Raw genomic sequence first — 13,903 nt, 5'->3', positions numbered from 1 at the left:
CAACAGAATAGCTGCAACAGATACTGGATGGTCTTTGTAAATCCAAGAATAGTTGTTTAGCCTCTTTAGAAAACATTTGTTAACTCCTACTATATATTGTTGGTCATGTTTTTTTTCCTGCTTATTTGCATCTATGACTAATTTCTGATTAATTACTGATATTGTGGATATAGATTAAAGAACTTTTGGGTGATAGTATCTTTCTCAAAAAGAGCATTAGATTTTAATATGGAAAGCAACCAGATTGCCAGTGTGTCATCTTTATCTTGGTGAGGTTTGACTTCAGGCAACACTAGGGAAAGTGTGTGTTTTTATCCTTAGCCTAGGGCATAGCTGTAGCTGATGTAATATGGTCTTTACATCACTGGTGTGGTCTTTTTGGGGTCTCTACCAACTATTTGGGAGCTTACCAAGTAGTTTTGACATAGTTGAACTTAAGAGGTGACTTCTGTCCCTCCTAGCACTGGCTGCTTCTGAAATTTCTGTTTAGCTCTCTGGCTTCCCAACAGCTTATTTTTAAATTTTTATTGATTGATTGATTGCTTATCCAGAATCTTGGCAGGGCACAACGTTAGGAGTGGGCCCTGAGAGGACTTTTCAGTGTTTAGGTTTCTTCTCTTCAAAGCTTACTTTTTAGAATTCTGCTACCAAATCCCTGTTGTCTTTGCAGCACTGAATTTGGTGACTGCCACTCTGATGGTCCTGTTTCCTTGCATGTTAGCTTGGAACCTCAGGGTGAAAGCTAGAATGAATACAGGGTTCATCTACTATGCTTCATTCCTAATGTGTTTCCTTTCCCTGAAGAATCATAGCTTTCCATTCACTACTATCCAATATTTTATCTAGGTTTTTACATTTGTTCAAAGAGAAAGCCAATTTCAATACCAATGACTCCATCATGTCTAGATTTAGACCAAATCTTTTAAAACTATTTAAATATACCTTACAAAGAGAGAGGGAGAGATCTTCCATTTGCTGGTTCACTCCCCAAATGGCCACAAAGAAGTGGCTGGGCCAGGCCAAAGTCAAGAGACTGGAACTCCATTTGGGTCTTCCACATGAAGGCAGGGGCTCAAGCATTTGGGCCATCTTCCACTGCTTTCCCAGGTACATTAGCAAGGAGTTGGATCAACAGAGAAGTGGATCAGCTGGAACTCGAACTGGCACCCATATGGGATGCTAGCATCCCAGGTGATGGTTTAACTGGCCGTGCCACAATACTGGCCCAAATCCATGTTTTTAGAGATGAGAAAACTAATGATCTGAAAGTTTGAGAATTGCCTAAAATTTATGCAGCCAGTTAATACAGCTGGAATTTGGAACTGAGTTTGTTTTGGTTCTGATTTCTACTGCAGCATGTTACCTATCCAGCCAATGATGTGTCACTACAATTTTACTCCAAATTTTGCATCAATACTTTGGAGGATTAAGAACTTATCAGCTGACACTGACAACAGAGGTTTATATGAGGGTTTTTCTCCCCTATTCAATATAATCGATAACTGATTATATTTAAATAGGAAAAAATCCACAGGTTTTTTGCTAATATCATGGGTCATTAAAACAATATTGACCCATTAGAAGAAACTGCTATTACTGATTGAGGTGCTTTGCTGAATATGATAAGCATCCTTTTGACTGAGATTTACCATGTAGCCTTGACAAAGGTTTTGGGAAATGGAACAGTTTGCACATAATATTTAGAAATTTTATATAGTCTGACTGTAAAATTAGCCCTTATTCATAATTAACATCACTAATCTCCTCTAATCCTCCAGCTCAATTAGCAGAAAGGGTCAATTATAGACCTGCAGTGTTCTGGATTTCCTCCCAAAGGAATAAGTTTCCAAGATGCAAAACAAAAACAAAAAACAAAAATAGACTGAAACATGGTCTAAAATCCGTGAATAGTCTTTAAAATCTCTTGCTCTGTACGTATTTTTCACATCCATAAATGCCATTTACATTTTCATTGATAATGAATGTTCACTAAAGTTCTGTGCTTTGATCGCTCAATTATTTTATAGACTTCTTGGATATAGATTTAAAGGTCTGCCCACCCTACTCATCTTCCTTTAAATTTCAAACCAGTTTTGCTTCGATTTCTTCCCTTGTATGGGAGTTCAATTATGTGAATTAAAACCCTGAAGCTCTATTATTGTAGATGCAGTGCATTGAATTTGTTTAGACTCTACCAGACTTAGGAGAGAAAAAAAAAAAGATTAAGAGAATGACACAAGGAAAGTATATGGGCTACTGGGCATTTGCAGTAGCATAAGCAATTCCAGGCAACTGCTCAGCAATTTGGGGAGGATCATCAGTCACTTTTGGAGCATGTTTCCATAGCTTTTATGCATCACAATGCACAGGTCGGTCTATGTTAAGCAGATTAGTCAAAATGCCTGGTGACTATACTCTGAAACCCAGGCCATATACTGCTGTGCACTACGTGCGTTACCGGTAATGTTTTCAAAAGGAGCAACACTAAAAGAAGGTGATAGCTAAATTCTGCTTCCTTAAGGAATTTGACACAATAAGTATATGTCTTAAGAGAAATCCAGGTGGCATAATGGTAGGAATGGAGGAAGTCTTTGTGGAATGGAAATTTTACAATACCATTGTGTCACTAACCACAACTGTTCAGGAAGATGTTAACTGAGCAGTGTGACCCTGGATCCATGCGCCACCACTAAAACAAAGCTGTCACATTATTCCCCTCTCCTTTCAATTACAGTTAATGAAAGATGGATTTTTGAGGCCAAGGAGCAAGAAAATGGAAACAGGGTGTTCTCACATCTTTCTAAGACCGTGTCAGATATACTACTATGCTATTTGTACTTTTGTTATCTGTTTCTCCATCTCCCAGATGCTAGTTAGCTACTTCCTAAGAGATGAGAGATGAGCATGGAGCACAGAATCAGAGGATAAGGAGAGATCTGATGCCATATCCCTCTACAATATGGAGTAATAAAAACATAAGGCTTGCAACTGCTTTGAGGTTTCTTCTTACCAGTGAGATTGAAAGTTTTTACCTCTCATCTTACCCTTCTCTCATCTTTGTGTTCTCCTCTCCTGATTCAGTGTTGATTTCCATCATTTGGATTCAGTATTCCCTCTAGAGAAATGACCAGATGCAAATGCAGGCATTGAAGTGCAGACAGAGCACCAAGTTGTGACGTGCCAAAAACACTCCAGGGGAAGCAAGCCAAATGCGAAGGGAGAGGGCACTGAAGCAACCAGTCGTTCAAGGCAGACACCTGAAATCACCATAAGCATTGTTTTAATAGAGAGACTTCCAGCATGATTTGCTGCCAGGTTCAGCTGAAGTGCATTTTATTCATGTCTGCTATATTTGGTGGATCCTCCAAGGGCAAGTCCACTGTGGACTATTGGAATTTTAATGCCCACAAGGTTATAGGCTTCCATCTTGTTTGTGATAATTCTTCAGAATGTCCTGTGCAGATATGAAGTGGAAAAATCTGGGAATGAGAAATTGTTGAGAAGGAAAGGTGCATTGTATTCACTATCAAATGGAAAATGTTCTAATTTGGGTTAATTTTTGTAGAAAGAGAACTTAGGGATACTGCAAGTAGTAACTAAGTTTTGTGCAAATTGAAATATAGATTGGAATTTGTGTACATCTCTTTTTCTTCACGTTTTTTATATGAAAGGACTCCCAACATCCTTGAAGGTATGAGCTTACTTGCTATTAATCTCATTTTCTTGTTATGCTCTCTTTCCCTTCCCATTCTACTGAAAGAACATTGCCCATTTAAGTTATTTTCTCCCTATCCCCTCTCTCTTATTGCAAAGCCTATCATCAGGTTTTTATTTGCTGGTTTCCAAAGCTTTTATTTTCAGTGGTGGTATCAGCATGCCTTTGTGTGCCTTTGTGTACCTTTTAAGGATACTCAGGGCAATTAATTCCCCACACTGCACTGAACTGCAACATTATTTTTTTTAAAAAATGCATGCCATTTTTCACTCCAGATTCCCATCCAATCAATCTGAATCAAGGACAATTTTGAAAAATTTCTCTCAATAATTGCTAATTGGGATCTGAATCGTTAGGTATAGGTATAGGTTGGTCAGACGGTTGGTTTCCTTTGGTAGGAATATGACCTTGGTAAGATCTAGATTTCTGTGGAAGACACAAAGGGTTTTCCTTTTGGGAGGGGGAGGACACTGGAGATCCCCCTCCCAACCCCGAGTGTTTACTTCATTTACCTCTTACAACACCCATGGAAGAAAGACATGAACTCCTTTCCATAGAGAATGTCTCAGAGTTTAAGCACATTCCTTAGTGTCTAAGGTGCCAAGTTTCAGATGCCACTAGAGCTGGAATCTTCCTTCCTGTACTTCATTGCTACATTGCCCCCACGCATTGGGTTGGTCTGAAATGCTTTACCCGGTTCCCAGCATGGATTCTTTGGGAGAAGCTGTTTGCCATGCCCCTTCCTCCAGGCCCACTATGGTGAACGCAGGGTTCGTATCTAGCATGTTCAATTTGGTTTCTCATCTGTGGTCAGCACCTGTCTTGGAGGGTCCTGCTGCTGTCCTGGGCGGATGGTGCTAGATTCTGTGGAGCTTCGCCAAGAGCGAAGGGTTCCCTCCAACTCCAGAGAGACTGTCTAATCTCAGCTACATCCAAAAAAAAAAAAAAAAAAAAAAAAAGACCAAACAACCACTCAAACCCCAAACCAAAACAATCACCAGCACCCAGATTGTGGCCCTCTGTGGACAGCGGATTAGGAGTTGGGGGCGATAAGGCACCACGGAGCGCCCTCTGGCGAGAGCGGAGCACGCAGGGCTCCCGCCCTTGTCCCCCGCCGCCACCGCTGCGCCCCCGCCCGGCTGTGGAGGTTCACTCTTGGTCTCTCACTCGGTGAGACACAGACGGCAGCTCAGCTCTGCTACGAGTGGTGCACAGGCTGAGGTGAAGGCAGACCTGGGCGCGCGGAGACGAGGCGAAGCCCAGGGCCCCATCCCCTCTCTCCGCAGGGCTCCCAGAGCTGATCAGCAGCTCTGCGCTCCCGGGCGACACCCGTCGCAGCCACTTTGCGGGGCGTGCCAGGACTTGGGGACGCGGCTCAGGAAGAGCCAGGGCGGGGAGGCAGCGGCTGCACCGGCGCCAGAGCGAGATCTGCGCGCACTGGGACTGGAGAGTGAGTGGTGGGCTGGGCGGCGGCAGTCGTAGCCGCGGGTGCCTCCCCGCCTCACCGCTTCGCAGGCAGCACCGCCTCCCGGGCCGGGCCGTTCGGCCGGGTTCTCTGCGTGTTCCCGGGCCCAGAGCTGGCGCACGATGCGCCCGGCTGCGTTCTGATCACCACAGCGTTGCCGCCTCCGCCGCGATGATCCCCCCCGAACCGCCGCAGCAGCAGCTGCAGCCGCCGCCGCCGCCAGCCCCACCGAACCATGTGGTGACCACCATCGAGAACCTGCCAGCCGAGGGCAGCGGTGGCGGCGGCGGGAGCCTGTCCGCTTCCTCTCGGGCTGGCGTGCGCCAGAGGATCCGCAAAGTGCTGAACAGGTGAGCAGCGGCGCCCGGCGAGAAGCGGGGGCCCGGGACTGCGGGCGCCCGGCCCCGGGGCTCCCCTTGTCCCTCGGACGGCCCTGTGTCCTTTGGGATTGGGTCGGTGTCGTGGGAGACGGAGCAGCTCGGGTAACACGCCCTGCCTTCCCTAAGAGGCCGTGATAGCTTTGTCCCAGCGCTGGGAGCCCTGGGGTGCGGAGCTACGGGCTGGTCCGAGGAACGAGTTCGCGGAGAGGCGGGGATTTTCGTCTCAGGCAGCCCGGTGCGTGCCCGCACTCGCGCCCTCATTCACACGTTTCGTTTCACTTCCCTTTCCCATTTGTACCCCAGTTCTGGGCTCAGGGGACCCGGGACGGGGACGGGGCCGGGGCGGAGGCGGGAAGGCGCGGGGCTGCGCAGATAGGGTGGAAGTCGCCGGCCTGGAGCGGCTGCCTGCCCCGCCCCGGCGCCTACGGCCCCCTTGCAGGGGATGGGGTCGCAGCTGCATCCCGGGCCATGGGAAGGGAACCCACCTTGCCTGCCGGGCGCCCCAGTAGCCGCTCTGACTCTGGAAAAGGAGGCTAAGGCCTGGACCAGACCCACGCAAAGTGCGAAATGTTGCGTGAAGGAGGCGCCGGGCTATTCCGAAGCTGGCTAAAGCGGGGGAAGGCGCTCGCGGGTCGCTGGCGCCTCCACTGCCGGAATTCGCGCGGTGGATCCGCCAAGAACCCACCCAGGCATCTTAGGATGAGGACCTGGGGTAATGTGAAATGGGGGTCCCTCTGGCACCCCGACCCAGCTGTGATGTCAAAGCGACCTTTTCCACTTAAGTAACTGGAAAGGATTGATGACTTGACACACGCACACAAATCACAAAGCGAAAGGGTGATGTGTTTTTATTTAGGTGCGTGAGGGCTTTTCCATGCATCTGTAGGGGTAACGCTTCCGGTTGCTGTGTTCATACAGGTTTCTGTGTGGCACTTTTGGGGTAGCAGAGGTTCCTCCAAGGAATTCACATTGAACTGTCTGGAGTCTATAGCTCTAGAAGGAGCACAAAAATATATACAAAAATAGAAGCTTGGAAAAGTATCCTTATTTAGGGAGCATGGTTTAATTGTGTTATATCAAATTCCAAACCATTCAAGAATTCCGTGTGAAGATTGAAAGTGCATATTAGCTGACTATATGTTTCCATTTATTATCGAGCAAGAAGAAATTCACTCTGAAGAGAGACGTGAGTTGTTGATAGAAAGTCAGATCTTCCGTTTGTAGCTTAGAACAGCTTCCAAAAATACTGCATTTGAAATTAGCAGACTAAATCAAGATGATGAAGGCTCAGTAAATATTGTATGGGTTCTTTGTGGTTTTATTTTTTAATTGCGGATGCCTTGGCATAGGCTATTTAAATTTTTAAACTATATATGTTTTTAATTATTGATTTTTCTTACAAACTAGGAAAAATCCTTAGTATAGCAGTTCATTTATCTCTGCTTAATTATCAGGTATTTCTTAATATATGACAAACCTTCATCCAGAATAACAAAATCACTGTGTTAGGCATGAGGAGAATGAGGTGGTCGTCATTCCTGTGCTCCTAGCCAGCTCTTGTGACTGGCAGCAGAACCATTTACTTCTGGGTCCTGGTTCTTTATCTGTAAATTATGTTGGATAATATTGGACTTACCCACCTTACCATGGTTTTAAGAATTACGTAATATTGAAGAAAACACTACACAAATTCAAATTCACTTATTCAGCTCATTTTCGTTGTCTAATGTGAGTCTATGGGAGCAATATGGGAAAATAAAGTGAAGTACTGAAACATCATGGGTAAAACTTTGTGTGATCCAAAATCTTCCGTGGTCTGTGGCATGAGTTGTACTGTTCCTAATGCACAGAGGAGATACCCAGACTTAGGTGGGTCCATGACATTTCATCTTAGGTACATCTATGAACTCTAGGGTTATAGCTTTTAGGTTGAATTACAAAAAAATGGTTTATTTTTCAAAGTTCAGCAGAATTTTCACTATTCTGTTTTGTGTTGACTGAGTGGCTTTTTCTCCTTCTTAAAGGGTAAAGATAAGCTATGTCTTTGAAGAGTATCTTTGGTAAGGAGACTGAAAACAATGGGCATACATTTTTAAATTCTCAATGCAATAATTTTTTAAAGATTTTATTTACTTGAGAGTTAGAGTTACCGACAGTGAGAGGGAGAGACAGAGAGGAAGATCTTCCATCCTCTGTTTCACTCCTCAAATGGCTGCGCTGACCAGAAGCCAGGAGACAGGAGCTTCTCCCAGGTCACCCATGTGGGTGCAGGGGCCGAGGTGCTTAGGCCATCCTCCACTGCCTTTCCAGGCCACAGCAGAGAGCTGGATTGGAAGAGGAGCAGCCGAGACTAGACTAGAACCGGAGCCCATATGGGATGCCAGCACTTCAGGCAGAGGACCAGCCCCACAGCAATTTCTTTAGCATGCTAATGGGCTTGGCTTTTATGCCATGATGTGTCACTGAGAGAGAGCATTGGCAATGGCTGCTGAGCTATGAAATTCTAAATACAAGCCTATTCCAGATAGTATGGAATTGTAGAGATCCTTTGCTAGTATTGACATGTAGCTCTCCTGTGGTGTGAACACTCACAGTGTGTTGGAAGGTCTACTAGGCAGTCCCACTCGGGCCAATTCATAAGCTTCTTTGTTTTCTGGAAACTCAAGATCTTACTGTTCCCCCCCTCCCCCTTTTTTTCCTTGCCTCTTTCTCTTCCTCCTTCTCCTTCTGTTTCCTTCACTTACATTGCCCTATCTACTCGTTGTCTTCAGCTGTTTCCATCCATCTATCCCTGGTGTGTAGCAACTTAACTCTTAGGAGAAAGTAATTCCTAATCTAAGATTAAGGAGCCAATATAAAAAGTATGTCTTCAACTTTTGGCATGCAGATGTACAGTCAGCAGCATTCTATTGCTGCGAGCTACCTGGGGGGGTCTTTTCAGTGACTGCATGGGGGCACTGTACCACCATCAGCTATTCGCATCCTAAAAGAGGGTTGCTGAGAGGTAGGCTGGTGCAGTGGGACCAGAAATTAAACCTGGAACCAGGCAAGTCTGGTGAATTGCTTGCCTTTGGTCACACTTACTTGCCAACCCAGAGGAAGAAATGCAGTCATATATGCTGTCTTTATCCTGTCTACCTAGAGAGAGTTCAAGATAGAAATACTGATTAATAATTAATTAAAGGGACTTTCTTTCAAGAAACTTAGAATGAAAATGCAGTGTTACCTTAATGGAATTGCCTCATATTGTACTGCATGATTTTATTTCCTTGGTGTAGCTCCATATCCGCTCCCTGTGGGGTTGAATTACTGCATTTTGTTAATGACAGTTGGGGCATCTTGTTGACTCCCTTTCTGTGAAGCAATTAGATTAGAATATAATAGTATCTAAGACACTGGTTGGTGAAAGAGGAGATTCTAGGTAATTTTTAAAAATCAGTTGATGGGACAGGTCACATTCTTTCTCTTGTCCTACTCAAGATTGTTTTGGTGGGATGGATGTTTAACCTAGCAGTTAAGATGCCCCAGTTCCATGTAAGAGTACTTTTTAAGGAAAAAGGTTTATTGAGGGGGGAAATCCAATAGGCCAGAGGGAAGGGACAAAGAAGTGGGGTGGGGTGTTGAGAGAGAGATCAACAGAGAGGGTGAAGGAGAAAGAGAGAGAAAGTTCTGGAGAGAGAGCCCATGTGCGGGAAGCAGGTCTTGTTATACCTTTGGTTCTTGACTCCAGCTTCTAGCCAGTGCTGACCCTGGGAGGCAGTGGTGATGGTTCAAGTAATTGGATTGCTGCCATTCACATGGGAAATCTGAATTATGTTACCAGCTGCTGGTCCAGATCTGGACATTGCTAGCATTTAGGAAGTGAACCAGTAGATGGGAATGCTCTCTCTCTCTGTCTCTCAAATAAATAAGCAAAAATTTTAAAGTAATTGTTTTGGCAGTGGGATACAAGAAATTCAAAATATAAATGCATAGTAATTACTGCTTATTTAATTTCCAAAGATGTGCAGTAATGCATTGATTCACAAAAGGAAAAAATATGAGAAACTCTTATTTACTTATTTATTTATTTTTGTGTGTGGAGTGGCATTTATTACCCTCACATAGACAAAAAGATATGATAAAAAGAAAGTACTTCAGGGGCAACAGAAGATCTCACAGAGATTGCTGATTAGCATATTTTTTAGAAACATAGGAGTGAATATTGGGGCTGGTATTGTGGCATAGCAGGTAAAGTTGCTGGCTGCGATGCCCATTCGTGTCCTGGCTACTCCATCTAATCCAGTTCTCTACTGATGGCCTGGGATGGCAGTGGAGGATGGCCTAAGTGCCTGGGGCACTCCCCTCCCTCAACCCCCTAGCCTAGGGGACCCAGATGAAGCTCATGGCTCCTGGTGTCCACCTGGCACATTCTTAGCCATTGTGGCCATTTGGGAAGTGAATCAGTGGGTGGAAGATCTTTCTCTCTGTCTCTTCTTCTCTTTCTCTGTAACTCTGACTTTTGGATAAATAAATCTTTTTTTTTTTTCTTTAAAGCAACATATAGGAGTAGATACTGATCTATAAAGTGCATGAAAATTTTCTCCTTTAAAATAATTAGTGAAATATTTTTGTAAAATGAGTGAAAGCTTGTTTTGTGTTCTGCCTGTGAATTTACCTGTTCCTGTTTGAATATTGTATTTCCAGCCCTAAGCAAAAATAACGGTGAATTGGGGCTAGTATTGTGGCACAATGGGTTAAACCACTACTTGTGATGCTGGCATCTTATATTTGAGTGTTAGTTTGAGCCCTGACTCTTCTGCTTCTGATCCAGATTATTGCTAATGAGCCTGGGAAGGCATCGGAAGATGGCTTAGGGACCTGGGCCCTTACAGCCTATGTGGGAGACCAGCATGAGTTTCTGGTTCCTGGCTCCTGTCTGGACCTTGCTGTTGAGGCCATTTGCAGAGTGATCCAGTGGATGGAAGATTCTCTCTCACACTCTCACCCTTTCTTTCAAATAAATAAACCTACTAGGAAGACACACACACACACACACACACAAACCTGTGAATCTCTAGCCTTGACCGTTTTTTCCCAGTAAGACATAGATGTATTGGATTGTGTCAATTTAGAAAGAGATTTTTGCCTTTTTGAGTCATAGAGTGGAGATGTTTAAGCATTAAAACAGAACCACTAGTGACCCTGTTCCATCCACTTATTTGACTTGACACTAACTTTCAATTTACATTTATTTTATTAATTTTGAAATTTCTGGGACTTTTCTGAATTGTAAATTAAAGAGCACTAAGGATGATACACAGGAAGGCTGGTAGCCTCAATGAAATCAGTGTGTAGGTGGAAAACTTACCATATAAGATGGCAAAATGTGTATGTATAGCCTTTCTGAGTTACTAAGAAAGTGGCCAGTACATTGTGAACCAGTCGAATAGCTGCTAAGAAATAGGGTTCTGCCTGAAGTTGGTATTAGGTCAGTTGATGAAAACATATAATTTAAATGATCATTTTTTATCAAATGAGAAATTGACAGTGAGGCTTTTCTACAAGTTGCTCCTTCTAACAGATGTCAAAATGAAAAGAGGAGATCAGCTACTAGTAAGCATAATTGATACAAAATATTCCAAATGAAAATGGGTGGTGTGATTGAAAACAGACATTTCTAAAATCAATAGTAAATACAGGATGTCTGAACAGCACATTTGTTTTAACTAAAAGGACACATTTATAAAAATAAAATTTCAGGCAGTACACTTGTGTTTATGGATAGTGGGTAGAAAAATGAATGCTCACAGAAAAGGAGTATATGGTTTTCTTGGATAAAGGTGATGTATTTCCAAATAATTAATGTGTAACAAAATGGATGTGTCTTGATGTAATTTTTCTTTGACCTTTTACTTTCTCAAAATCCTTTCCTGCTGTTGAGCCATCATAATAGATATCTATTTTTATACTGTACACTGCTGTAGAAGTAACTGGTATAGGAAATTGAGCTGGCTGCCCATGTAGTTCTAGAGTTACTTAATGAAAGAGATGATTTATTATTTAGTTGCCATTTCTCATAAAACTATAATGCAGAATGTGAAAGTACCACCATGGGGTTTTAGGTTAGCTTTCTTATTCATTTGAGTTCAGGACAATGAACACTCACAGTACATTGTTCAAACATACTCATTCTTGATTATGTTTCTCTTTTTAAAGATTTATTTTCCTTATTTGAAAGGAAGAGAAGCGGGAAAGAGAGAGACAGAAAAAGAGAGAGAGACAGAGCAATTCCATCCACTGGCTCACTTCCCAAATGACGGCAACAGTCTGATCTGGACCAAGTCCGAGCTAGGAGCCCAGAACTGCATCCATGTCTCCCACATGGGTAGGTGGCAGGGGTCAAAGTACTTGTGCCATCTTCCTCTGCTTTCCCAGGTGCATTATCAGGGAGCTGTCAAAAGTGGAGCAGCTAGACTTGAACCAGCATTCCAATGGGATTTGCACGTCCTAAGCCATGGCTTAACCCACTGTTCCATGCTGGCCTCTTGATTATGTTTCTAAGGAAGTTTGCTTAGGAAGTTCAACTTTCATAGACGTGATATAAATGTTTCACGTATTTCCTGACTGTGGCATGGACATATAAAAGTACATATTCACTTATTCTTAAGCAATTTCTATATACTGACCCTTATTCTGGAGGAGTATGTGGCAAAAAGTTCTTGGATTGAGGGAACTCAAAATCTAGTTGGAGTGTGGGTGCTTGAGGCCAAAGCTAAGACACTGGGGAAGACACCCACATCCCATATCAGAGTGTCTGGGTTTGAGACTTGGCTCCACCCCTGACTCCAGCTTCCTGCTGATGCAGACCCAGGAAGACAGTGGTGATGACTCAAATACTTGAGTTTCTGCCACTCATATGGGAGATCTGGATTGAATTTGGCTCCTGGTTTTTGCTGATCTCAGCCTGGGCCATTGCAGGCATTTGGGGAATGAACCAATGTATGGGAGCTCTGTCTCTATGTTTCTCTTATTGCGTCTCTCTGCCTCTCAAATACATAACTTTTAAGAATCTTTAACAAAGAAACCTAAATAGGGATTTGAAACATTAACATTCATAATCTGAATTGTTATATGTCATGCCTACCATGATGCTTCCAAATATCTAGATACTGGAATCATGTGAATAAATTGTTTCCTATGAAATCCCCATTACACTCCTTGTTGCTCTTATACAGGCATAGCAGGAATGTACAGTAGTTAAGAAGAAATTCCATTAGAAGTGTCAAGGTGACTAATAAAAAGAAATATGATTTAGAAAATATTTTCTTAGGAAAATGTCAGACCTTAATCATTGGCAAAATGAGTGTAATTTAAGTAGACTATTACTCAATTTAAAAAATATTGTTTTTTATTAAATTTAAATTCTAAACTTATTTACTTAAATGTATATGATAATTTTTAAAAATGCCTTATGTGTAATTTTTCAAGTTCCAAAATTATAAACCACCCATTGTGACTGCTTTCCATTTTATACAGATTAATTAGGGAAACCCACTACAACTGCATGAACACCTAATAGATTTTAAAAACCAAATCATGTATATTATATCTAGATTTAGATTGACAGGGCTACTGTTTGTGGTCGTCCCTGACTCTGAGGAGGCGTGAAGTACTCTGCTCTAAATCGTATTGGACAAATATCTGTCCATTGTTCACTGTTTCATTTATACAGTCAAATTTGGATTCAATATTTGTTGAGTGTGTACTCTGTGTTGAGCATTGCTGGATTACAGTGGTGAACCAGGAGCCACAGGCTGGCCTCTGGGTGCCTGTGGTGGAGCTAATATTCTCTCCTTCCCCTCCCTCCCTCCCTCCCTCCTTCCTTCCTTTTCTTTTTTCTTCTCTTCTTTTTTCTTCTTTTCTCTTTTCTTTTCTTTTCTTCTCTTTTCCCTCTCCTCCCCTCCCCACCCCTCCCCTCCTCTCCCCTCCCCCCCTCCCCTCCCCTTCCTTTCCCTTCCCTTTCTATAAATGATGCTTTCTAAATTCTTTATTTGAAAGGGGATGGGGGAGAGAGAGTGCAATCTTTTATCCACTGGTTCATTCCCATCAGCTGTGCCTGGGTGGCTGAAGCCAGGACTCTGGAACTCAATCCAGGTCTCCCACAAGGGTGGCAGGGATCCAACCACTTGAACTATCACCTGCTGTCTCCCGGGGTCACATTAGCAGAAATACTAGAATTGGGAGCAGAACCAAGACACTGCCCCAGGCATTCTGATATGGGATGTGTGTATCCCAAGCAACATCTCAACTACTATGTCAAATGTCTGCCCCTTGCTTCCCTTTCAATCTAACTCACTAAGA

At 43.2% G+C, this 13,903-nt stretch overlaps 1 protein-coding gene across 7 annotated transcripts in view; it reads left to right on the top strand.

The window, feature by feature from the left end:
* The window catches only part of SLC35F1 (solute carrier family 35 member F1), a 632,790-nt gene that overhangs the window by 158,305 nt on the left and 460,582 nt on the right, over positions 1 to 13,903 (top strand). The window contains exon 1 of one of the 7 annotated variants that reach the window (XM_070073673.1): positions 4,679 to 5,530. The exons of 5 other annotated variants lie outside the window; for them this stretch is intronic. In XM_070073673.1, coding sequence (XP_069929774.1) covers positions 5,352 to 5,530 — 179 coding nt within the window. In that variant the 5' untranslated portion in view covers positions 4,679 to 5,351. Of the gene's footprint in view, positions 1 to 4,678; positions 5,531 to 13,903 lie in introns of those variants that run through there. One more of the 7 variants, XM_002714777.5, reaches the window with a different exon arrangement.

Source organism: Oryctolagus cuniculus, chromosome 5, assembly GCF_964237555.1.
Source record: "Oryctolagus cuniculus chromosome 5, mOryCun1.1, whole genome shotgun sequence".
Lineage (NCBI taxonomy): Eukaryota > Metazoa > Chordata > Mammalia > Lagomorpha > Leporidae > Oryctolagus > Oryctolagus cuniculus.
Note: the sequence above shows the minus strand (reverse complement) of the source record. Positions and strands in the feature narration are given on the sequence as shown.